This window comes from Alnus glutinosa, chromosome 7 (genome assembly GCF_958979055.1).
Source record: "Alnus glutinosa chromosome 7, dhAlnGlut1.1, whole genome shotgun sequence".
In the NCBI taxonomy this organism is placed as follows: Eukaryota; Viridiplantae; Streptophyta; class Magnoliopsida; order Fagales; family Betulaceae; genus Alnus; species Alnus glutinosa.
The window spans coordinates 4,510,452-4,535,374 of NC_084892.1; the positions used below are offsets into that span (position 1 = coordinate 4,510,452).

Genomic DNA, 24,923 nt, shown 5'->3' on the forward strand with positions numbered 1-24,923 from the left:
CTATGCACATTAGCAACGCATCACAATGGTACGCACTTTTGGGGCTTGGTCTATTTCTCACGGTTTAGGACAATAACAATTTAAAAACGTTACTTATTAATGCATGCAGTGGAGATATACAAAATTCCAAAATAATAATAATAATAAAAAAGAAAAAAAGAAAGAAAAGGGTGTGAAGAAAATAGAGAAATTAAATTTGCTTTCACAAAGAACATCAATTAGCAGAAGTAAGATAATATATTATATATCGTTCACAACTGACATGTTCCAATTAATATATTACCTGGCACAGAGAATAGCTTAAAAAAAAAAAAAAAAAAAAAAGAAAAAAAGAAAAAAAAAAAGATCAATGCTGGTAAATTGATATAGCAGTTTTGTTTATTCCGAAATCCTTGTTTACAAGAGGAAGATCGATTAGAAACATTCTTCGCAGAGCCAACAGCAGCACAGAGCGAAGAGGCTGTACAAATAAGAAGTAAAGAAGATTAGTCCCATGGGCCATGGGAGAGGAAACAAAATGAAAAACTAGGTGGGGCTGCATGCTTTCAACTAACTATTAAAGGAATGGATGGGATCCCATATAATAGGGTTGTCTTATTGCACAGCAATATGACAACCTCATGTGAGAGCCTGTCCAGACTCTACCTAATTGGACATGTGCTTAGACAATCCGAGTAAGCGGGGTCCGGGCAAGTTAGCCCCATTTGAGAGCCTCTTCGGGCCTCATCTATTTAGATAGGTGTTCTGACAATTCGAGTAAGTGGGGTTCGAACAAGCTCTCACATGGCCGGGTTGCCCTATTGTAGTACATAGGAGTTAGGACAACTTTATTGCATAAGATCTGAATTCTAGCTTCCAACAATAACTTGATGCTTTCATAATTAAACAGAAATTTATTGATAATCCATATATTAATGGAAAGAAAATCCAGGAATGATCTCCTTGTAGCTTACAAGGCAAGTTAGAGCACTTCGGTTTACTGTACACTCACTTCCCCTTCCTTTCTGCCATGGTGCTACTAGAAACTCTTTCATGATCTATCAATTAGAAAAGCCAATTTCTTCCTCATTTTAATTGTTTGAGAGTGTTTTGTGTGGCTAGATTGCTAAACAAGTCGTATGACTTACCATCCCTCTATGAAGCCCCTGTCTCCTCTCTTCTTGGTGCGATTGCAGCACTGCTTCCCTGTGGGGGGATTCCCAGTTGGGTATCCTTTTCATAAAAATCAGGATAAAAGTAAGTAAGTTCTCTTGTATCCCATCCCATGATGAGAGAGAGAGAGAGAGAGAGAGAGAGAGAGAGAGAGAGTGTTAGGATGAACCTGCCGGTAGAGGCTGGTTTTCATTTGTCGAGTTCTTGGGCATTTTGCAAGAGAATCAACAGCGCTAGATAGTGTTGTGCCTTTCAGTCACTGCTCCAATGGTAACATCAGTGTCATTGTATATATATACAAATCTGCTTGCACCCCAATGTGAAAATGGGAAATGGAAATTCATCGAGCTTAAAACTGCCGGCCATAGCTTTTCTCAAACTTTGTGAATTAGTCTACTTTAGAACTGGATTCTATTTTTAAGAGAGAAAGCATATTACAGTGGAAGCAAGCATGAGTTTTCCTTTTCCTTTTCCACCTCATAGGACTTGAAAGCAAACACAAAAAGCTTTAACGCAAAAGAGTTTCTAGATCCACCAGACTTATTATACATATATGGCTTTTGATTTGGATTCTTTTCTTCGTGAAGAAGAGAATAATTTTTATAGCTGTGGGAAGCTTGAAAAGCAATAAATAAAAGAAGCTTGTGAGAATAATGAGAATGTTCCACCAATAAGTTTGCTACTTTCTCCACAGAATATATGCTTTACTTTTAATTTGTCAAACAAAGGCACGTAACGATCGAACGCGTTACTGCTTATAATTGTTGAGTATATACGTGTAAACAAAAAGTAATTAAGTCTCACATTAAAAATATATGATAAGAATGAATCGTCAATGTCACGACTAGACTTTTAGATTGAGTGTATGATGTCTTTGTCAATTCTATGTATTTTTATTTTTATTTTTAAAAAAAGAGAATGTTTAGCTTTAACAACTATAAAAAATTTCTGGTTCTGTTCTTGCATAGCATCATCTAGTTTTTTTTTTTTTTTTTTTTAATTAATAAGACGGGAAAGGGTGATCAGTGTAATTATTCCCCTTGGGTGTAACCATCGGGGTTCCCACTCGTTGTCGCTGTAGAATCTTCGGTTTGAGCCATAGCTACTGCCTTGGAAGGCGAGTCCGTCACCACAACTCTACCAAAGTGTAAGTTAGTAAAGCCCCTTCTTAGTAGTATCTGGTTCGCGGATTACTACCGCAAGCGGGTTCGAACCCATGACCACTAGGAAGAAAGGAAGTGGGGAGTTGAACCCTATTCCTTGCTGCTTTACCAACTCAACTACCACCTTGGTTGTAGCATCATCTAGTTAGTTGCCCCTCAATGTTGTTGCTCCATACTCAATTAATAAGAGCATTTCAAGTTTCACCAACTCCCTGGTTTGGCCCTATAGCAAAACATTTTTTGCCATTCTGAAGAAACTTTGAACTCTAGTCTCTATAAAGAAAAGAATACCCATCTTAAGATATAAATTGCTTAAATGTCTACCCCCATTTTTTTTTTGATACATTTGGTATCTTCAACTTTTTTGACAACTGGACAGCCATCAAGATCGTGAGGAGCGTCGATTGCCGTACTCACAACATAGCTTACTGAACCGCTACCGTCAATTCTAGTGACAACTTTTTCAAATATATGTTCTCGTTGCTAGATCTTGCTTTAGATAGTGAAAAAGGATCCTCTTGGCAGTTTATTTTGTGCCCTACCTTTTTCGATAGGCCTTTTCTTGTTTAATTTCTTGGTTTTCATGTACATGAAGTGGGAGCACTAATGGCTTTTTTTTTAAAAAAAAAAAAAGAAAAAGAAAAAATCACTCAAATTCAAAAAGATTTTAGAATCGCTATTAGACCTGCCCATAAACTTGCTAGATGGGCCGACTTTAGTGATCAAAGTAAAAGCATTCTCATTATCACTCTGCCTTTTGATATTGATGTATCTATTAATGAGATCAACCCTCCTTAATTAGATAGTCTCTCCCACCCCCTCTTATGCTTCTTTGTTTTCTCTTTTTATTTTGATGTTTGTGTTTTTACTGTCTGTCTATTTGACCCAAAAAAAAAAAAAAAAAAAAAAAAAAATCTAGGATGACTAGTCTAGTCTTGCTATTGATAAGTTGTGAGTCAAAACTCAAAAGTAAGCCTTTGCTTGATCCAATTTTTATTCCATATATAGGTGGTTAACTACATTTATTTTTCTTTAACAACTTTCATTTTTGTAATGTCTCCTTATTTTAATTGCAATAATTTTGCAATATCCTCCCAATTTATTATTGTCATTGCAATGTCCTCTTCTCGCGACTAAAAATCACAAAAATATATATTGTCCATAAGATAAAATAAGCGTTAAAAAATAGTAAGTCATTTATTTATTTGATCTTGTGAAATATATAATTTTTCATTTAAAATCATAAAATGAGGACATTACAAAAAAATAATTATATTTAGAAGGAGGGCTTTTCCTTGTCCTATTTCGAATATGTTTGTTAAGATGTCAAATCTGAATTTTTCATTTCGTACATGATTTAATTCATATGCCCTTTTGACATCGGTGGACTTCCTACACATAGGCAAGGTTCTCTTGGTTTTCAATATTTTTAAAAATAGTCTTTTTTATTAAATTATATATATATATATATATACCCCTAGCTTCAACGTCGTTGTCGTGCAAAATGTATTTTTAGATGCTTCTTATTATTATTATTTTATTTGTTTTATTCTGGTGGAAATAATTGCATTGGCACTGAACTGCGAGAGGGGCAACATAATGAAATTATCGTTTTTGAAATGATTGTGGTAAGGGCTAAATGTTTTGGAGAAGCATTAGAAGAACATGCATGATGTAAAATGGTTGACCATTCGTTGTATTTTGACACTAATTTCTCGACAAGAGATTTGTTTAAGGCAAGGAGTCTATATATACTTTTCAAATATCACATTCTCAATCATGATGTTTCCAACTTGTCCAACGATATGGACCATACATTTGTTTCATAACTTTTAAATTAACAAACTATTTCCCAACTTTAAAGCATACTTACTGGATTCCTCTATATATCTACCTTATGATTTGTGAACCAATAAGTGAACACTCTTTTGTTTTTTTCTTTCGACAAAATGAATGATTCAAAAGTGGGAAAAGATCGATTAATTTCCAATATATATATTTATTATTTTGGGTTCTCTTAAAAATTGAAGGAGGTTAGATTCATGTATGTTGGTGCAAGCACCATATATATATATATATATATATATAAGGGACTTCAAGCCGCCATATAGGGAGGGATCGTGCTCCTCTTACAAAATAAGGGAGATGTCGTCAGAAGGCTCGCTGATCTGGAGATTTGAGGCACTCTAACACCCAAATCAGTAAAAGCCCTCATTGGGAGAGAGTAAAATTGGTAAAGCTAAATAAAATAGAGTAAGAGTGTGTGTGTGGGTTTGATAATGCATAGTTAATGAGAGGATGCCTCTGGTAGCTAGTGTGGTGGTGCACGGGGTAAGTGAGTGTGATAGCCTGAGAGAGCGTTTTCTTGGACTCGTTGCTTACTTGATGGAGAGGACTCACCCTCTATATATAGGCCGGTGCTTAAGGCTCAGAAGGCCTCTAATTAACCTTCTTGTTGATGGAATATAGGGTTGTTTTTGGGTGATTTCCGCGTGGGGGGGAGGGGAGGGCTCTTACCTAACCTGGCTGGAGAGGTGATCCACTATGAAGTGTCCCATTGAGACGAAGGTGCATTATATTGTTAGTCTCGGACCTGGTGTTGGCTTGGTCCTAGCATGGTCTTGGCTTTGCTAGCAAGTACAATTTTTTTTAGGCCTCCAAAATATTCTGTCACTTTTAAGTATGGAATCATGATGCATAACTTCGCTTGAACAACATGTAATTGAACTTGTGAACTGCTTCATCACTTCGATCGAATGAACTGCGATCAAACTTGCAACTAAACCTCTTGGGTTTTAGTACGTAGACATAATGCATTGGTTAATTCGATCGAACGAGTTATGACCGAGCTTGATATAGAAGTCTTCTAAACTTCAACTCAAGCCTTTTCTTGAACCGCACTTTGAGACCAACTCAACCCTAAAACAACACTGAATTTGCCAATACAAACAAACAAACTTTCCCTTTGACAATTTCGTAACAAAACTTTACTCAATTACAACTCAAAGAAAAAATTCAATGAAATACAAGATAATCCTATTAAACCACTAAATTAGGACTACTTTCTAATTCACTGATGAAATAAACTTGTCTTCTTGAAACTGACACAAAGCCATTAATTAAACAGATAGAGAATAGGTAGACGAAAAACAATTCTGACAGACACATAATGAACAATAAATCAACTGTGAAAAGTACATGAATATCTCACTATCACCAAAAAAAAATAAAAAAAAATATCCAACTACTCCACATATTTAATTACTCCCCCTTTGTCACAAAATGACAAAGGGAAGGTCATAATTAAGGCACAATGGGCGAACCAAAAGTTATACTCCTAAATGCAAAGGCTTAGACCAATGCAATTGAAAGAGTACCATAGACCTAATTAAAGGCTGAACCACGTAAAAAATCTAAGGTGAAAACAATGCAATAGGCCTAAAAGCTAAGGAATATATATATGATTTTAGATACAAAGATAATGATCTAGAGATGCCTAAAATGCATAAATTAAATGAGTGCATCAACCAACTCAAGTAAAGCACACAAAAATTTATGAATGGAAACACAAAACAATAATTCTCTGTAAATCAAATATCGTTTGATACTCAACCAAAACCTGTTGAATGCAAAAATACTAAAATTTGACACTCAATGTAAAACATGTTTAAAATGCTTGAGGAAGGCGAAAGATTTTGGATCCAATACCATTATGGTTCATAAACTATAAATAATGCTTGCGTGACGGGTGTGATCAATTAATTCTCAACAAGTGAGTTTAAAACTTTGATTTTGTGAGGAGGTTAAGCATCAACAATAGGAAATTGAAACCAAAAGTGTAGGATAAGGACACATGAAGAACCAAAATACTAGGGCCTAAGGACACTCATACATGCACTCCCAATATCACTAAGCACAAAATTGTAATTCGAGTCCATTTACAATATTCGTCTTTTACCTCAATGTGTAAACATTAATGGATTTTTTTTCTAAGGACATCTGCATGGATCCCAATTTGTGATCATCTAATGTTCACCTTTTGCTATATCTAGGAACGAGGTATGACATTTAATGCAAGTCATAAGGTCAATTTGGTCATAACAAAATGTACTAACCCCACTAACTATTGCCCACCAAATGCTTACACATGTGGCCAAACTTAAACTCATTGCAATAAATTGTGCATAAAAATTGCAAGCATCATCTACACTTTAATCCTCATTTATGCACCATTGTAAAAGTTAATCCAATATGAAAAGAAATTCCTCTTGCACAATATACACGCACAATAAAACCACTAAGCTAAAAAAAATGTTATGCACTCAAGTAGCCCCCCCCCCCCCCCCCCCCCCCACTTAAAAGATGAAAATATAAAAACATGAAAAACAAACCAAAATAAAACACAAGCAATGCAATACAATAAATATTCAAAAATACAAATGAACAACATGATAATGCACAATGCAAGATGACATGCTCTAGGATGATGTATGTGGCTCCAAATGCAATCCTAGGGATGTGAAAGGACCATCTAAGGCTTAACACAAACACCAAAAACTTCCCTAAGATACTCAAACCTAGGAACGTCTAGAGGTTTGGTAAACAAGTTAGCTAATTGGTTGTCAATGGTGACAAACTCGAGACAAATTTTGATTCCACAAGGTCATGAATGAAGGGGTGTCTTATGTCTATGTGCTTAGTTCTTGTATGTTTGAACTGAATTCTTGGAGATATTAATCGCAATAGTATTATCACAGTAAACTAACATGGCGGCTTTGATCAATTTCATAATCCCCCAACAATTGCTTCATCCAAAGTAGTTGAGTACATGCAACAACTTCTAGCAGCAATGTATTCAACCTCTACAGTAGACAAGAAGATAGAATTCTATTTTTTTTTTCTTATCCAAGCTACCAAATTCACACCCATATATAGAAACAACCACATGAATGCTTCATCAGCATTAGCAACCCAATCTGCATATAAATAACCGACAAGATCAACATTTGTTTCCTTGGAGTACCAAATATCATACCAATGTCCCATTAAAATACCAAACAATTCATTTAACTGCTACTAAACGAGATTCCTTGGGATTAGCCTAAAATCTAGCACATACTCCACCATTGAAAGCAATATTTGGTCTACTATTAGTGTTATACATAAGGCTACTAGTCATGGTCCCATAAAGTGTCTCATAAACACTCTTTTCTCAAGGATCCATATTAAGTTTGATACTTGTGCTTATAACTTATAAGGGTCCTTCACAAGAATTTTACCATCCAATCGAATCCTCTTAACAAGGACCTTTGCTATAATACCCCGATACCATATTGGGAAGGGAGATGACTAGCTCATATAGAGTGCTGGTTTATAAAAATACTTATGGGTACTAAGTTTTACATTACTTAGCTACTAAGTGAAACTAAGCTTTATAAGAGATTCTATTGAAGCTCTAAATTGACTCATCATTTTGGAGTGATAGCGTAAATGTGGCTATCACTTTTCTCTAGGTCATTACAAACATCCTTGTCAGGGCTACATCATTTGGTGCTTCAGTACCACATGACCTAGTGTTATTAGGTGGCTCTGGTACTATTTGTAATGACCCAGAGAAAAGTGATAGCCACATTTACGCTATTACCCAAAAATGACTAGTCAATTTAGAGTTCTCCTAGAATCTCTTATAAAGCACAGTTTCACCTAATAAGTGGGCAATGTGAGACTTAGTACTCGTAACTATCTTTATAAACACTCACTCTATGTGGGCTACTCATCTTCTCAATATAGGACCAGGGTATTACAAACTCCTCCTCTTAAACTCCTAACGTCCTCGTCAAGGCCATGTCATACAACGCTCCAGTACCACATGGCGACGTTACTAGGTAGCTCTGATACCATTTGGAATGACCCATAGAAAAGCGTTAGCCAAATCTGCGCTATCTCCCCAAAATGACTAGTCAATTTGGAATTTTCCTAAAAAAGTTTATAAAGCTCAGTTTCACATAATAAGTAGGTAATGTGGGACTTAGCACTCATGACTATCTTTATAAACCACCTACTTTATGTGGGCTACTCATCTTCCCAATATGGGATTGGGGTATTACAATGTCAGTGGTTTAAAGGGGAGTTTGTAATATCTTGGTCCCATATTAAGAAGAAATAAGTAGCCCACATAAAGTGTGTGGTTTATAAAGATACTTATGGGTGCTAAGTCTTGCATTGTTTAGTTATTTTGTGAAACTGAGCTTTACAATTGATTATATGGAAGCTCCAAATTTACTAGTCCTTTTGAAGCGATAGCGCAAATGTAGCTAGCGATTTTTTCAAGATCATTACATCTGCACTATTACCCAAAAAGGACTAGCCAATTTTTGCAGAACATTTTCAACAAAAAAGAAATCAATTCCTTTTTTATTTTTTCCAAACTCAAGCTTACACTTTGAGTTTGAAAGTGGATGTTAGAATATTTTCAATATTATGATTTATTTAGTTTCTTTGTAGGTTTATTTTCTTCCTTATTTAATTTAGGGTTTCTTGTTCACCATTCATAGCTTCTCTATAAATATAAACAATTATAATACAAATTATATATACTTGAATACAGTCAAGATGCAGTCCTAAGGTTCATCAGCTCCTTCTCTCTCCACATCCGCTCTCTGTCTTTCATATGTCCCATATTATGGCACTTCGGCTTTAGGGGTTTAATTTTCTCCACTCAAAGAAATGGATCGAAATCTCTACCATAACTATCTGAATCATACATGCAATGGGTAGCCCCCTTTAAGGAGTTGTGGGACTTACTTACCATAGACACGTGAGCTCCGCATCCTAAACTGTCCCGGATAGGCGATCACCTTATAATTTCCATCTCTGTTAAGCGTTCTTTATCCCAAAGAAATAGCGCCTACTTTAATTAATTAATTACTATGCTTTGAGAACTATACTTCATTTATTTTCGTTGCTCCTTTTATTCTTGAGTGTCGCTAGGAGTACAACACTTTTTACTACAAATCCTTTTATAAATTGATGGAACGGTCCATAATTGATGAAATGATTAAACAAAATATCAAACTTGTCAATTTAATTAATTAATGGCTAACTTGCCAACCATACACTCTTAATTATTTCACCAATTATGAACTACAACATTAGTTTGTATGGAAATTGTAATATCCCAAGAATTATCCTTTCTTCTTTTTCAATAATTTTTTTTAACAAATGCTTGAAAATTCAAGAAGATGGTTGATGATGAAAATACAATAAAGGGCATCTTCAATGGGATTAATTACCTTATTGTCGCTTCGTGCCAAATCCATCTTACTCAACTAAGAAAGGAGTAGATAGTTGTCTATTTTCGAAACTGCATGCGTCCATTTATTTTTCCCTCCTTTCGTGGTCGGATGTCGTCATTGTCGAGCCCGGGCAAATGCGTACACGAAATGTCTGTCATACTTTGTTAGTATCTATCTATCACCTTTATTAATTTGACTCTTTTATGCATGGTTTACGGGACAAAGCAAGAAAAATGACAAGCCAAAATTTACGACTTCTCTCTAGAGGAAAAATTCCCCCAAAGCCTCCACAATTAATACAAACAATTAATGATGAGCCATCAATCAATCAGTAGTACTACTTGACCTGAACAAGACTTCATTTTCAAATGATTTTAGCAATCTAGCTATTTCCAATCTCAAATCTCACTCGTCTAACTTGGGATTAATTTGTATCAAATCGATCTATTGCCAAACTCTCTCTCTCTCTCTCGATAAAATGTAAACTATAGAATTTTTTTTAGGAAAATGTATTAGTTAGTCATAAATTCTTGCAAGATCTAGGCTTTTTTAAGATGGTACGTAGCTAGTGAAATTCTTATTGCTGGCAAAAAAGTGAGGTTCCATCAAATATCTAGCTCACATCTCAGTTCACGTATTGTGGTATATATATTTGTCCGATGGCGATTGACACGAAGGAATATTGCATGCCTAACATATATAGAATGCCACAATTCCGGCCCTGTATACTTATAAGTTCTTCTATCATAAAATAAGCCGATAAAAAAGACTAAATTTAATTATTTAATTAATATTTTAACCTTTTCATCACGAAAAATGTTCAAACTCATCAAGATTACATATAATTTGATACCATGTTAAATTACTTTCCATTTGTCCTGAAAGCTTAAGCTGATAGAAAATAATAAATTTAATCATTTAATTAATATTTTAGAACAAAACATAATTGAAATTTAGTTTGGAGGTTTAGAAAAGCAAGATTATTAAAAGAAAAAAAGACTATATTGGGAAGCTGTAGCTCTTATAAAAATTCAATTGGAGCTGCTGCCTACAATGACCTTTAATGGGGGTTATATATGGGCACCCAATCTTGCAAAACATGGACCAGTAATTACTATAGAAGGAGACGACATTAAAATGGTGGGATTGATCTGCCATTGAACAGTTAGTAATAATCCTACGCTGATAATTAAGGTGATCGATCATACTAATTTGCAGGAGGGCTAGGTAATAGCTATGTCCGTATATATATTTTGTTTTTCTTGTTGGGAGGGGGGTATGTATCTCGATCTAGACTAGGACGTCTGCTGATGGCTCAATTAATTAACGATTTTAATTAAGAAGAATAATAGTAGAAAGTAGTTATTGTTCAACAGAGCAGTAAATGATCAGTAATTAATATAGAAAGTCAAATTTAACCCATTTTATGATTTTTATCTAAGTCAGAATAAAAATTCCCTCTTACCCTCATGCATAAGACATAATGCCATTCTTATATATATGTAATGATAATTTTCAAGCACTCCACATTAATTAATTAATATAAGTAGTTGAACTATATACACACAACGCACAACAAAGTTTCCATAATATCATCACAATGCGAAAAAAGAAAGAAAAAGAAGAAGAGAGAAATTGGAAATATTTAAAAACATCTCCAACCCTAGAGAGCTGGAGGATGAAATACCCCATGACAAAAATTAATGTATATATATCAAATGTTAGTATTGCCATTGGCCTCTATATATAACTGCTAGATTCCTAGCTATTATATACAATTCTTTGAATCCCAACTAGTGTTGTTTTCAAAATAAATGGTCAAGATTTTATCACATCCAGCATTTATTAGTTTTAGGAACCCAGAAATATTTACGATATATATCCACATTTATTATTTTTACCACATTTTGAAATGATAAATAATGATATAGAAAAATTTCAACTATTTAATTTAAAAATAATGGTTGGGATTTGAAAAATTGTTCATGGTGCAATTCTCTAATAATTATGGAGGATTTTAATCCTGCACGCTAAAACTATTTGTTGATTGAATTGCCCATAATCTTCTTCAGAAAATTGAAATTTCTATATTCCTTTTTTTTTTTTCATAAAATTACTATATTTCTGACTAAACTATATTTGACGTGACGTATTTAAAGTAACTTTCCATATCAACTACTTCACAAAATAAAATAAAAGTTACTAAAAATACATCACGTAAGCCGGTGTGAAATAAGCTAGTGTGATAAATGGAAGTTAAAACAATTAACTATGATCCAAATGATATAACAAGTAACCAAGCATAATCAACTAATTAAGTGGAAGCCTGACTTAACTTTGTGCCTAGCATGTAGCGTTGAGAATAAGATGATCTTCATTTCACTTGAAATCGAAATGATTCATTTTATGGTCAAGATTAAATTTCACAGTATATGTTTTTATATAGTGAATATGTTACCATATTATTTAAAAATATTTAAGTCATGTACCAGAATGTATATCATTAAATATAGTAAAATGAAATCTTGATTATGAAAGGCTCCTTTCATTTTCAAGTGAAATGGAGAAAATCCTGATTATGTACCATTGTGCTTCAAATAGCTTTGGCCGGAAAAGAAGCTTGCAAAGGCATTTATCAACTAGAGCTCATAAAAAGTTAGTATGATAGATTTTACTTGGTGGAACTAATTATAACTCCTATATATTAAAAGATAAAATCAATGCAAGTGGACTTAGAGATACGACAGGATCACAATAAGAAACTAGTTCTCATATAATCACAATAAGTCTTCAAGATGCACTCAAGAATAATCAATTGAATAGATACAACCTCGATCACCAATCTTTAAAAAAAGTGTTATCTGGTTATTTATTTATGCCATGCATGCTAAAAAGAAAAGAACCTGAGCTCAAGACACATGAAGAACTTGCAGGTAGCTCGATGATCATGATAATGTTTTCATGCACTTGCAACAGCATGCATAACACCAAGTAATGAGCTAATATGATAAATACTTTTTTCTATAATTCTTATAGACCCATGATTATGTATATATATATATATATGATTCAAAAATTTACTTTCTTGGTTAGGACAAAAAAATCAAGAAGTTTACTTTACGCTGAAGCTCATAATTAAGATTTATGACTAACTAAAGGCTTAATTAATAAGATAAATGGCATCCTGACCTATTTAATGATGGCTTCTGCTTCAGGAGAGAATTACAAGTGCTGATTCATGCAATAAGCAACGATGAAACATCGCAGGAGTGGTGAATTGCATGCATTAACTTAAAAACATGCTAGATTAAATATATTTTCCACTCAGGTACGTTGTTTATATTCTCTAAAAGATCATGAAATTTCTTGTGGTGCATGTCTTAAAATCAGGTCTATATATCGATGGAATATGTGAGGACGATGTTCTCAGAGTGAAAAGCAAAGTTAATTGAACCAAAATTATGCAGAATTTGCTCTGTATCAGTATATGGTTTGTATCCTTTTATCTTTTAGATTAATGAAGCCAAATTAAGTCGAAGAAAGAAAGCAGCAGGAAGAACAACATACATATATAGGAAAATATATAGACAAGCTCAAGGATATATCAACATATCCACAGGTTTAGCAAAAGATGGATTAAAAAAAAAAAAAAACTAGGGTTTTAGGCGGAAGATTTTAGGAAATATAAGAGCCCAAAAAGGCGAGGGGGACAAAAAAGAGGATTGCATGGAGGAATCCTGAATTAGATAATAGAAATATATTGAAGCTGTCGTGCGTCGTCACAGTCAATGTTGCATTCATGCAAGCCAACCAATCAATTTGTCGATAGCCATACATTTAATTTAAAATAATCAGCCAAAACTATAGCCAATCAAAAGTTTCTCAAAAAGCCTATGGATGCTAGAAAAGAAATAGGAGAGAAGAGGGAGGAGACAGCTCATTTTCTTCATAGAATATAAAAGCACCCATATCCAAACAAAACCTTGAGAAAAAGAATGAAAAAAAACAGAAAAACCCCCCTAGCAAAAGAAACCAAAAGATTTTCCTGTGCATATAAAATATATAATTGGGCAACAAGAAGGTGGGTGGGGGACAAAGAAACAAAACGATCACAATAAATAGGCCATGATATTAGATGTAGAGCAATAAATACAAAGGAGTTGACAGGCCGGGTGTGAAAAGATTGACCTGCGTCTCTCCTCCGTCATGTATATCCATCGATCCTCAGTTGCAAAATCTCAGAATCCTCCTTGTCTCATCTCCCCATCTCCAATGAAACTGAACTTCATATTATGATCATTGAAAAGCCTACAAAACCCCAAAAAGTGCACCCTACAGAACATACAGAGAAAAAGAAAAGAAAAAAGAAAAACACATAATCCACTAGTTTTCATGAATTTCAGCTTCTCGATCTCTTTCACCATCCATGGATATATATTTTAATATATTAGAGTTATATAAATATTGTACTGATTCAGCTTAGAAGTCATGAGAGTGGTGGTACATTGTCGGATCACAGCCACCTTGTGATCCATGCCTGCTATCTTGATCGTCTCCATCCATTGATCTTGCTCCGCCCATTTGTCCCGAACCCGTAGCACCCAGATTGAGATAAACCAATCTCGAATCGAGATTAAGGTTTCCCATGTTGTTCCCGCTGCTGCCGCTGCTGTGATCATCGCTCATCGGCGGATATATAGTGGTGGAAGAAGGAGCGTTTGCATTGCCTTCTTCACGCGAAAGAACGAGCGCCGCCGATTGAACGAGCTCAAGGCAAAGCCTGAGCTTGTTGGGTTCGATATGCGTTAGCCCCGGGACGGCTCCTTTGAAGAGGAAATCCGATGTTAGGGTTCTGAGTACGTCGAGCGGAGTAACCCCGTCGACGGTTCGAACATTCGGGTCAGCATGGTGGTCGAGAAGGACTGCCACCATGTCCGGCGACACCATCTCCGCCGCGAGGTGAAGCGGGGTCTTCCCGGCCGGCCCAGCGGGGTAGTTAACATCGGCGGCCCCGAGCTCAAGCAAGGCTTTGACGACTTCTCGGCTACAATTTTCTACAGCGTAGTGTAAAGCTAATGCCTCGTCGAGATTTAGCCCTTCTCCCATGACCATAAGCTTGACGAGTTCCACATCGGACGAGTCGAGTGCTCTTCTCATCCGACGAATCTTTTGGTCTTCGAGATCGGCGGCTGCCCCCATGTCGTGCTGGTGGTGGTGGTGGTGGTGGTGCGGCATGAGGGAACGGCGAGCGAGTGAGGATTTGAGGCGGAGCTCTTCAATCTTTGCCACGACATCGAGGGGGAGGTGCTTGGCTAAGACTTCCGGAGGGAGGCCAGATTTTGCAACGAGATGGGAACATGTGGACCAGAGCTGGTGCATGTCTTGTTTTCTCGAAGCAAGGAGTACTTTCATTACATCTTCAATTGAGGCCTTCTCCACCATGCTTGCCAATTGTTTCTGTAACGAGAATAACGGTAAGGGAAATTTATGTAAAATATCAAATATGTAAATAAGGTAAGGTGTTTTGTTTGGTAAGTTTTTGCATAGATAAAAATTGATGGGATGTTTTTTGTGCTACAATTGCGTTTTTGTTGTGGCTTGTTCTCTTTTTCAATTTAAACCCAAATGGGGAAAGTGAATGTTTGGGAAAGATTTGGTGTGCTTACTGTGGAAGACAAGACTGGATATCATGATCTAAATTTAGAAACACTTGGGCATGGAGCATAAAGATATGAGGAACCCAATTCAAGAAACTTCAAAAATGGTACATGAAATCAAGATAAGCTTCTTATTTCACACGAACAACATTTTACCCGGAAAAGTGGGGGGGAGTTTTTCGATCTTTTCTTTTTCCCTCATGTATAACCGTAGAAGAAGAAGACAAGGTAGGAGGTGAGGAAGAACAAGAAACTTCATAGAAAAATTGAGAAGTTTTTCTGATTAGAATGTGATGAGAAAAGGACTAAATACGTGTGGGATCAAACCAACTGCTTCTAATGGAAAAGATTGAAGACATTATAAAAAACCCCAAAAAAAAAAAAAAAAAAAAAGTTGAAGATTATAGAATAGAACCCAGCCTTACCCACTTCATCAGAAGATAGTGGATTTCCTAAAATACTAATAAATAAATTATAAAAAGAAAAACCATTACAACCACACACACACAAAAAGAACAAAAAAAAAAAAAAAAAGAGAAAAGGAAAAAAAGAAAAAGAGAAAAGAACTCCCCACTTCCCAAAACCAAACCCAGAAATTCTCCAAATTCTCAAAACCCACAAAACATACGACTCCTCACACCAACACACTGACCAAGAGAGACAGAGAGAAGAGTACATCAACATAACTAGAGAGAAACCTGAGTGAGCAATGCTAGCTGTTCAACACCAAAGGATCTAGCGGCAGCAAGAGTGTCAAGAGCAAGATCAACGGCTGAGGTGCAATGCGTGTGCCAGCACCCTCTCTCCCCGCAATTAGGCCTGGGCTCATGTTTCTGAGGCACAATAGTGACTTGGCCACTGTACAAGAACTGCAGCAGCAACAAGAACACCTCGTAGCCGACCGAGTTAACCGGTATCACACCCGGCCTCGATCCCGGCGAGACCGCGGGGTTGATTCTGGAGCCGGCTGGGTCCAGCCCGGTCGGTGGGTCGGGCCCGCAAAAGAATTTCCTAAAGAAGAGGCTCCTTGCGGCGAGGATGCATCGGTGGGCGTGGACTAGACGCCCCTCTACGCTGAAGGTTACGTCGCTGAAGGCCTGACCGTTGATCAGAAGATTGAGGTAGTCCAAGGAAAGAGATCTTAGCGACTCATCCAGGGTCATGGTTAATTATTGATGCCTTTAGGGTTATCGCGCGCGTGAGAGAGAGAGACAGAGAGACAGAGAGAGATAGAGGGAAACAGAGAGGTTGCTAGGAGATGGTGCAAGAGAAGAAGAAGAGGAGGAGGAGGAGGAGGAGGATTTGGTTCATTGGTTCCTCTTCTTCTTGTTGATGATGGGTACTATTTGAGTGTGTTTTTTGTGAGATTCTTTGTGTCAAATGGAGTGGTGAGAGGGGGTGGTAGTGTTTTGTGTTGGTAGATATTTTGTGAGAGAGAGAGAGAGAGAGAGAGAGAGAGAGAGAGAGAGCAATATGGGTGGCTGTTCTGGGCGGCTGAAGTATTTAAAAAAGAAATCCGAAATAAAAGAATAATTATTGGCTCTTAAAAAAAAGAATTGAGGGGAGGGAAAATGGGAAATGAACTTTTTTGTTCAATAAAAAATTAGCCCGTGTTTTACTAATGATAATTAATTAATATACTAATTAATAACGACCAGAACATATTGAAAATGAAATTAAGTAGTTTAGAGAAAATAATTAAGGGGCAATATGATGTACTTTATGGCATAGAGATGTTGACTGCGAAGACTAGTATGTTATTCACCTTTCTCAAGGTTTCACAGTTTATATGGAGCTTTTGTTGGGGGAACCATGTCCTTATTAGAAACATTTTTAACCTGACTACGGCTTTTAAATTTCTGTTCTTGAGGCATTACTGTTTTAGGTAACAGTATCTTCTTCCAACTACAAACAAATATCTGAAAAAGGAAAACGAAAAAGGACCAACTTCCTTGTCAAGAACCAACAAAGACCAAAAACAAAATCTTAGAAGTTTGAAATATAAAGGAATGAAGGGATTATTTGCTTTATATTTTTAGAAAAATAAAATTTTTTTTTAAAAAAAAAAAAAATCATATAACAAGACTGCTAGACGTGTTTTCAAAAGGTTCAAAATTTTCTTGTTAAAAATAATTTAGTCTGCAAACAACATATAAAAGATACGGTTTGTTTTTGTTAAATAGTTACTTATCTCAAAAGCTTAAGAGTTCAAACTCTCCCTTAAATCTTAATTATCTTAATTAGTACGGCCCAATACACTTAAGGGTTCAAACTATGGCTGCAATTTTTGACACAACCCGCGAACCCGATACGAAATTGAAGGGTTAGGGTTAAGAGTCCTACCCGTTTAAATAAATAGGTCGGATTAAGATTAACATATATAGTCTTATACCTATGCTTCAATACAACCCAAACCAAACACGTGACATAATAGCAAACAATTTTTTACATAACCTGTGAACCCGACACGAACCCAATACAAAATTAAATGGGTTATGATTGGTGGGTTTGACCCGCTTAATTAAATGGGTTGGGTTAAGGTTGACCTATATAGTTTTATACTCATACTTCAACACGACTCAAACCCGATAGGAGAACACGAATCGCCACCCCTAGTTCAAAGTTCAAACTCTCTCTCTTAATTAGTAAGACCCCAATACATGGAATATTTAATTAAAATAGGAGGTGAATTATAAAGGGTTCGAACTCAAGTTCTTTTAAATAAATAAATAAATAAAAAGAATAATTGAAAATATTTTGTTTTCAATATTTCAAAGAAAAAGCCAAAAAATATTTCTAAAAATACAGCCAAATTGGCCCTTAAAATTATCTAATTAACTTTCAACATTAGAGTCCAATCTTTAACTACTTTTGTAGATATTTTTCTGGATATGGTGAGTGTTATAACTTAGTGGAGTCATAGTGGATTTTAGAAGTTCACTTCTATGAAATGGGCAAAGAGAAAAAAGCCTTTGTAATTAACATGTGCTTTCTTAATTGGAAAACTCCTCTTCGATCACTTTCTGGTGGTACCCTATATATACTGTAACTTGCGTACGTGTTATTGGACATGGATAAGTCCCATTCAACATACGGTTCTTCTGTTCATAAAGTTATTGCATTGTCAAATATTTAATTCTTCTGCATTAATTCCTTCTCTAATGGTATATATATATATATATTAGAATTTTGAAAAGACATAATTCTTTATGTCCAGATCAACATAAAGCTTTTTTTTTTCTCCTCTCTTTTGGTTATCTCCCGTGAGAAAAGATTCTTTGCAGCTAGCTTTCAGGGTATAACTGGCTGGGCTTGACTTCTCCCCACAAATTATTTACCTTTACCGATGTTGGAGGTTTTCAATACTTTTGGTCCTTGTTAACGTTAAGAAATCAATTAATTGTAACCAAACGTTTAATATATAGAGTATTATAGTGCTTACAAGTGCATTTATTTTCCCTTCCTATTCATTTTTTGGATACTCGTAAGAGAGAATCAAATTTAGGGACCAACCTAAACCTACTTGTTTAATTATTATTTATTTTTATTAAGTTGGCGAGACTATCAACCTGGCCTTCTCATTCATGACAAAATTATAAACAGAAAATGTGAAATAACAAAAAAAATATTAAAAAAAAAAAAAAAAGGGACAAAAGGGAAGGCATTGATCTAGTACCACCAGAAAGTTCGTTAGTGGTCGAGGAATTAAATAGAACCGGCCAGTACTATTTGAGATTAATATTAATTAACACCAATTTCAATAAGAAATATATGATCATTTGAAACAAGAATAATACTTTCACATATATACACACACGCATTGGGGTCTCACTGATTTTTGTTTATATTCATGATGAGATTATTTATTACTTTTAATTCATTTATAAAGGACATGAACAAACACTTTTTAATATTTGATTCGAACCGGTGGATCTGCCAAATAGATTTATTATTATTATTATTATTATTGTTGTTGTTATTATCATATTTGTTGGGAAAATTATCATTCTCAAAGCCCATGCAAACCTACGAATGGGCTTGTGGGTCCGGTCAGTCCATTAAGCCTATCAAAGAGTCACATTTCGTCAAGGGCCCAAAAAGAGCCGAGCAATCATAAATGTTTTCGGATAGTGGACACTTCGGATACTTCTCAGAGAATCTTATGAATATCTCTCGGTTGCCAGAACCGGGGATAAACACAATCGATAAGTCTCAGGACATCGCTGTCCCAGAAACACGTGAATAATACACACGGAATGCCCATGTTTAGATGGTCCCAAGAACGGATTTCTCAATACTACCACGAGGTGATATGGATGGAATATGCTAGAACCTTATTCTAGAATTATCACAGGAAATTATGGAAAAACTTATCCATAATCCCTAGAAAGGCGTAGAAGGTCTCTATCCCGAATTTTTCAGGATAACCTCTTATCCCACATGATATGGGTCCTAATTGAACTCTAATAAGAGTATACCTAGTATACCAAAATTACATGCCTATAAATAGGCCACTACCTCAGGTATCAAAACGATTTGAACTCTCTGAATTTGTGTGCTGTCATATTCCCTGAAATTTGTTTACAAGAATTTGACTTGAGTATCAGAATGAAACTCCGTCGGCACACCCGACAAGTTCATGTGTTTAATCGCTCCTGGTTTAATCTTTTTGTCTTGTAAGTGGCGGAAAGAGCGCATTCTGAAATGACATGTCATAGTATCGAAAACTGTACCATCAATATTAATTTGAATGATAAATGATAATAGTGCATATAAGGGAAACAAATAGAGTACCCTTTTTTTCTTACAGAAAATAATTAAAATATATTTCATATTTTTCGTCTGCATGTTATATAATAACCTTTAACTTCTTGCATATCTTAAATTATTAGAATGTTTCTCCAATATAGTAAAAACGAGAGTGAGATTAATAACTCATTTTTGGGTAATCTTTTTCCATTGGCCATAATATCATATCATCTTTCTAGTTTCAAATTTACATGATTGCAGTCCATAATTTCGATATGGCATTTTTTTTCCTTTTTTTATTCTGTATAGTTTGATGTTTGAAGGTAAAAAGAAAAATATTAGGAACATGTTTCAATTAGTGGGTATCAGATAATCGAATTGATTCAATTTTGTAAGTCCTATCAGAAATCTAAATCAACTTTTGCTCATACGAAAAATGGGAATTGAAAGAAATAGAGAACTACCTTTGTGTAATCCAATCATTGAATGAAAGAAAAAGAAAAGATTTTGATTTCATCTTACCAGTAGCTAGCATAACCTTGAAGCAAAATTCTGATATACCGCTGGCCAATACGTGTCCGATTAAGTGAGTAATTCTAAACCTTATACCCATATACCTCTTGTGTCGGTTTTTAAAATCATCATAGGATCAAAATTCAATAATAATCAATCACAAGCCTAACGATAATTTTAAAAGCTATATTATAATTAGATGGATATAACAAAAACATGAATATGACGTATAGAATTACTTGATTAGGTGGGGTCAAGAGCTCTCACGTAGCCAAAAGTGTATACATTTTTTTTTTTTTTCTAATAAAAGTGTATACACGAAGAATTTAATAGTAGCACAATTGAAAACATAGAACTCTTAGTGGAAATGTCATTGGAAATATGGAAATTATATATATGACAGAAATTTCTTACAAATCAGTTTGTAGGAAATTTTATACAACCCACATATAAGAGTGACATGTGTCATTTAAACATGTGAGGACAAATGAAACTCAGTTTATGGACAAAGTTAGCTCGTGAGATTTAAACTAGCAGAAAACGAATTAGTAAATATTTGATAAGTTTCTGTTACGTGAATGATTTATCAAACACATAACGAGATAAATTGTTAGATTTTGAGGAAATCTAAACTTTAAATTATGAGAAAACTTAGACCTTTTCAAACACCAGGCTTGAGATTAAGTTTTTGCTTTTTTATTCATTTAATGACATCATTTAAATAGAAGGAATACAAGAGATAAACTCCTACAATGAACAATAAAAACCTACTATTAAATGACTTATACACTATAGTGCTATGAATAATAAATAATTAAAAGACTGACTTAGATAGATAACTATAACTATCCTTATTTAATTAAACTAATCATACCTTAAGATAAGTTAGAGCCAAGATAACTTTTCATGAGATATTTTGTCTTGGTAAAGTCCTCTAGCATGCAAATTCTAATACCATATCAGGTTCCATATTAAGGGATGGCAGAAGGCTCTAGAGTCAAATACCATAATAATGCTATACATTAAAGAATGATGAATTTATAGAAAATTTTTTACAATTCACATACAAAAGTGACAAGTGTCTTTTAAACACATGGTTAAAAGAAATCATAAATTGTCTCAAAACTTAATATGGTTAAAAATAATAAATTTAATCATTTAATTAATATATATATATATTTTTTAATAAATGAGGTTCAATATATATATATATATATATATATATATATATATATGTTAAATTAAAATGTGAGGTGAATTACGGAGATAAGGTTAAAGTTTAAAATATTTGTTTTAATACTATATTAAATTATAATTAATTTCAAAAGATTAAATTGGTTAAAAATAATATATTTAATTAATATTTTAATAAATAAATTAAAAAAAAAAGGATAATTTCACAAATATTGAAGAGGAATGAATGAGGGTACAATATTGAACAGAAAACAGTAGATAGAGAGGCAGGGGGTGGGGGTTGAGTGGAGGTGGGAGCATCGGGAACCGTGTCGGCCGGGTCTCGGGGGTTCAAGATTCATATTATTGGGACTGGAGCCAAAACGAACGTGATAGGAGTTAAACTTACTAATTTTATTTTTTATTTTTTATATATTTTTTAAATCTTTTGGGGGGGGGGGGGGGGGTGGGACCCGTAGTGTGCACGTGAGACAAGACTTCACACGTGTAAAAAGAGGTACAGTTGAGTTTCAACTGTTTGTTATTTTGGTAGTGAGTATGACAAAGAGAGAAAGGAAAGAGAGCGAAAGAAGAAGGGCTGTTGTTTTCCCCTCAAAAAAAAAAAATTGAAAGAAAAGGAGAAAAAGAAAATCCGGTTGATTGACAGCACATCCTGACTGTCTTATGATTTCAAAGACCCCCGATTTGACGTTTGACTTGTCTTGTCACTCTCTCTTACTCCTTCCACTCAACCCCAGGAACCCACCCTTCTCTCTCTCTCTCTCTCTCTCTCTCTCTCTCTATCTGTCTCTGTCCCTGTGCAGTACGATGCATACTATACGTACAATTTGACATCTCACTCACCCGTTTTAGCCACTTGTATACGTGTACAATATGTTAAGAAGGTATTCATAACACGTTCTTCAATCTTCATCATTTCTTCCATGTTACAATTCAGCACCAAAGATATATACATGTTAGGGTTTGCTCATTAAAAAAGGCTACGGTGAACTTCATGCTTTTTGGTATGGTATGAGTTGACGAAACCTGATATATTGCTAAGAAAACCAATATATTAAGAGAACGCACCGGACTTGCTAATAGATATCACCTAAATATGTTCTTTTAGGGAGAATAATGCTAAAGTACAATAATTTTGTCTTAGGTTTATACATGGTGTAAGAACCTATTTATATGTTGAGTGATGAAGGCTTTCCTGCATTAGGGTTTTGTGCTCCTTTCTTGATTTAGGAGTGCTGCCAGAGTATGGCATGGACTCAAAATCCTCTACCTCCCACCAATTAAGATTCTTTCCTGACCTGTATCAAAGCAAAATTCTAGGCGATAAATCCGAAATTAATTTTTAGTCTCGAATTTCTAGGAATTGGGTGTGATCCTCGATTTTTTAGGATCACATATTGCCGCCCCTAATTAGCTATGTCGGTTCCTTGGTCAGTACCTTTCTGGGACCCCAGGGTATACAAATTCATACTCATGGGCTTATACCCGACGAACTATGGGCCCGCAATTGCTAGTGAGTCAATGTTGACTTAGAGGCTCGCAATCTTCGAAATGGGCCGGGCGTTTCCCAACATATAGTATGCCTCAAAGTTGGATGACACGATCGGGTGCAATTAGGTGCTTGATAAGGTAATTGGTGTAAGAGGGCATATGAGCCCCTCATTTGCTCGGATAGTCTGAATATTTGTTCGAAAAAGTGAAAAATTCACTTATCCTCTCAAATTAATTGCTCATATTGAAACTAATTGCATATGATTTCGATCCAAGTTGAATGAAGAAATTAAAGGAAAAAGGACGTGAAAACCTTTTAGAATAAAACTTGAAAGTGTTTTAATATCTTCTATAAGATTGAGTTTTGGGATCAAATATAATAGTTTCTACGGTGATACTCATTCTCATTATAAAATCACTTACTCCAAAAAGAATAACACTAATTTCTAATCCAGATTGTCGGCACCATATAAAAATGTTTTTCTATTAATTTAAATTAGATAATGAGCATTGTCAATATTCCTTCTGCATTTTTTATTAAGCAATTAATAAAAGTAAATGACAAGATAAATTCACAAGCATCATTCTGAAAGCTCATGATCTCAAAACAATATTTTAACTCCCAAAATGATTCAATTATATATTTATATGCATTACCATCTTTTTCTTCCTCCGGCCATCTTGTATATATCTCAATCATATTATAATTCGTGAATGGACTCTTTTACTTTCTTTTCTTCTTCTTTTTTTTTTTTTTTTTTTTTTTAACTGATAACTCTGGATTAATAATCTCAAATCATCAATCAAAAGAATATGAGATCACAAATTGGGGACCGAGAGTTTCCTACTTATAATATCATAAATTATTCAAGCAATTTCTTCCACCCAAATAATATCAATGACATGATTGACCGCATCTTTAGCAAGTCAATGAGTAGCTGAATTAGCATCTCTCTACACACGAATCAGCCGAGACGCTCGAAAGGACTGCTAATGGACTATTTTACAGTATCCTTGTTGGTGCATTATTTATTTATTCTATATGTAATTTCCGTGTCTGATAAGCATGGAGAAAGTGAAATTGGAGTGCATGTAACATTATCTAGTTTATTTTATATATATATAGGTGTAATTGACTGGTAATTAACAAAGACCATCCTTTTCATGAGCAAGCTCATGAATTAATTAATGTTGTAGCCATTGACAAAAATGTAAAACAAGAAAAAAGAGATAGAGACAGAAAAACTCGGAATTAATGAAATTTGTAGCTAGCTAGCACCGACGGCTTTGTGGTCAAACAAACCAAGCATCGATAAATTTCTGTTTGGAAAATTCTCTTAATGATGCCAATTCAGATGGGATATGCCGATATGGGATATATTACTTACCTTTTACTTTCTTTTCTTTTCTTTTCTTTTTATAAAAAAAAAATTCATTTAATCTTTCATCATTTTTATAATTATACCATTAATTAACTTTAAAAAGTATCAATTTAGTGTATTAATCTTTCAATTTATTTTTTAATTTCTATCATCCGTTAGAATTTTTCGTTAAATCATAACGGGGATGTATCAAAATTTCTAAAACACCATTTAAAAAAAAAAAAAAAATTATTGTGGTATTTTGAGAGTTTTAATAGGATTTAATAAAAATTCTTAACGGATGATTTAAATTGAAAAAAAAAAAAAATTTGAAAGATTAATATACGA

At 34.6% G+C, this 24,923-nt stretch overlaps 1 protein-coding gene across 1 annotated transcript; it reads right to left on the reverse strand.

Annotated features, from left to right (window-relative positions):
- Positions 1 to 13,541: 13,541 nt before the first annotated feature.
- On the reverse strand, positions 13,542 to 16,723 carry LOC133872887 (BTB/POZ domain and ankyrin repeat-containing protein NOOT2-like). The gene is made up of 3 exons (XM_062310528.1): positions 15,966 to 16,723; positions 14,115 to 15,067; positions 13,542 to 13,918 (listed from the first exon to the last, which is right to left on the reverse strand). The coding sequence occupies exons 1-3, from the start codon at positions 16,428 to 16,430 to the stop codon at positions 13,849 to 13,851; spliced, it is 1,488 nt and encodes a 495-aa protein (XP_062166512.1). The 5' UTR covers positions 16,431 to 16,723; the 3' UTR covers positions 13,542 to 13,848.
- Positions 16,724 to 24,923: the final 8,200 nt, after the last annotated feature.

What these genes read in the sequence shown, in the direction of transcription:
- LOC133872887 (XM_062310528.1), bottom strand. Translation starts at nt 16,430, where the DNA reads ATGACCCTGGATGAGTCGCTAAGATCTCTTTCCTTGGACTACCTCAAT. An exon ending in AGCTAGCATTGCTCACTCAG is followed by an intron (nt 15,068 to 15,965) that starts GTTTCTCTCTAG and finishes TTCTCGTTACAG; the next exon opens with AAACAATTGGCAAGCATGGT. An exon ending in GGTGGCTGTGATCCGACAAT is followed by an intron (nt 13,919 to 14,114) that starts GTACCACCACTC and finishes GGGGTTTTGTAG; the next exon opens with GCTTTTCAATGATCATAATA.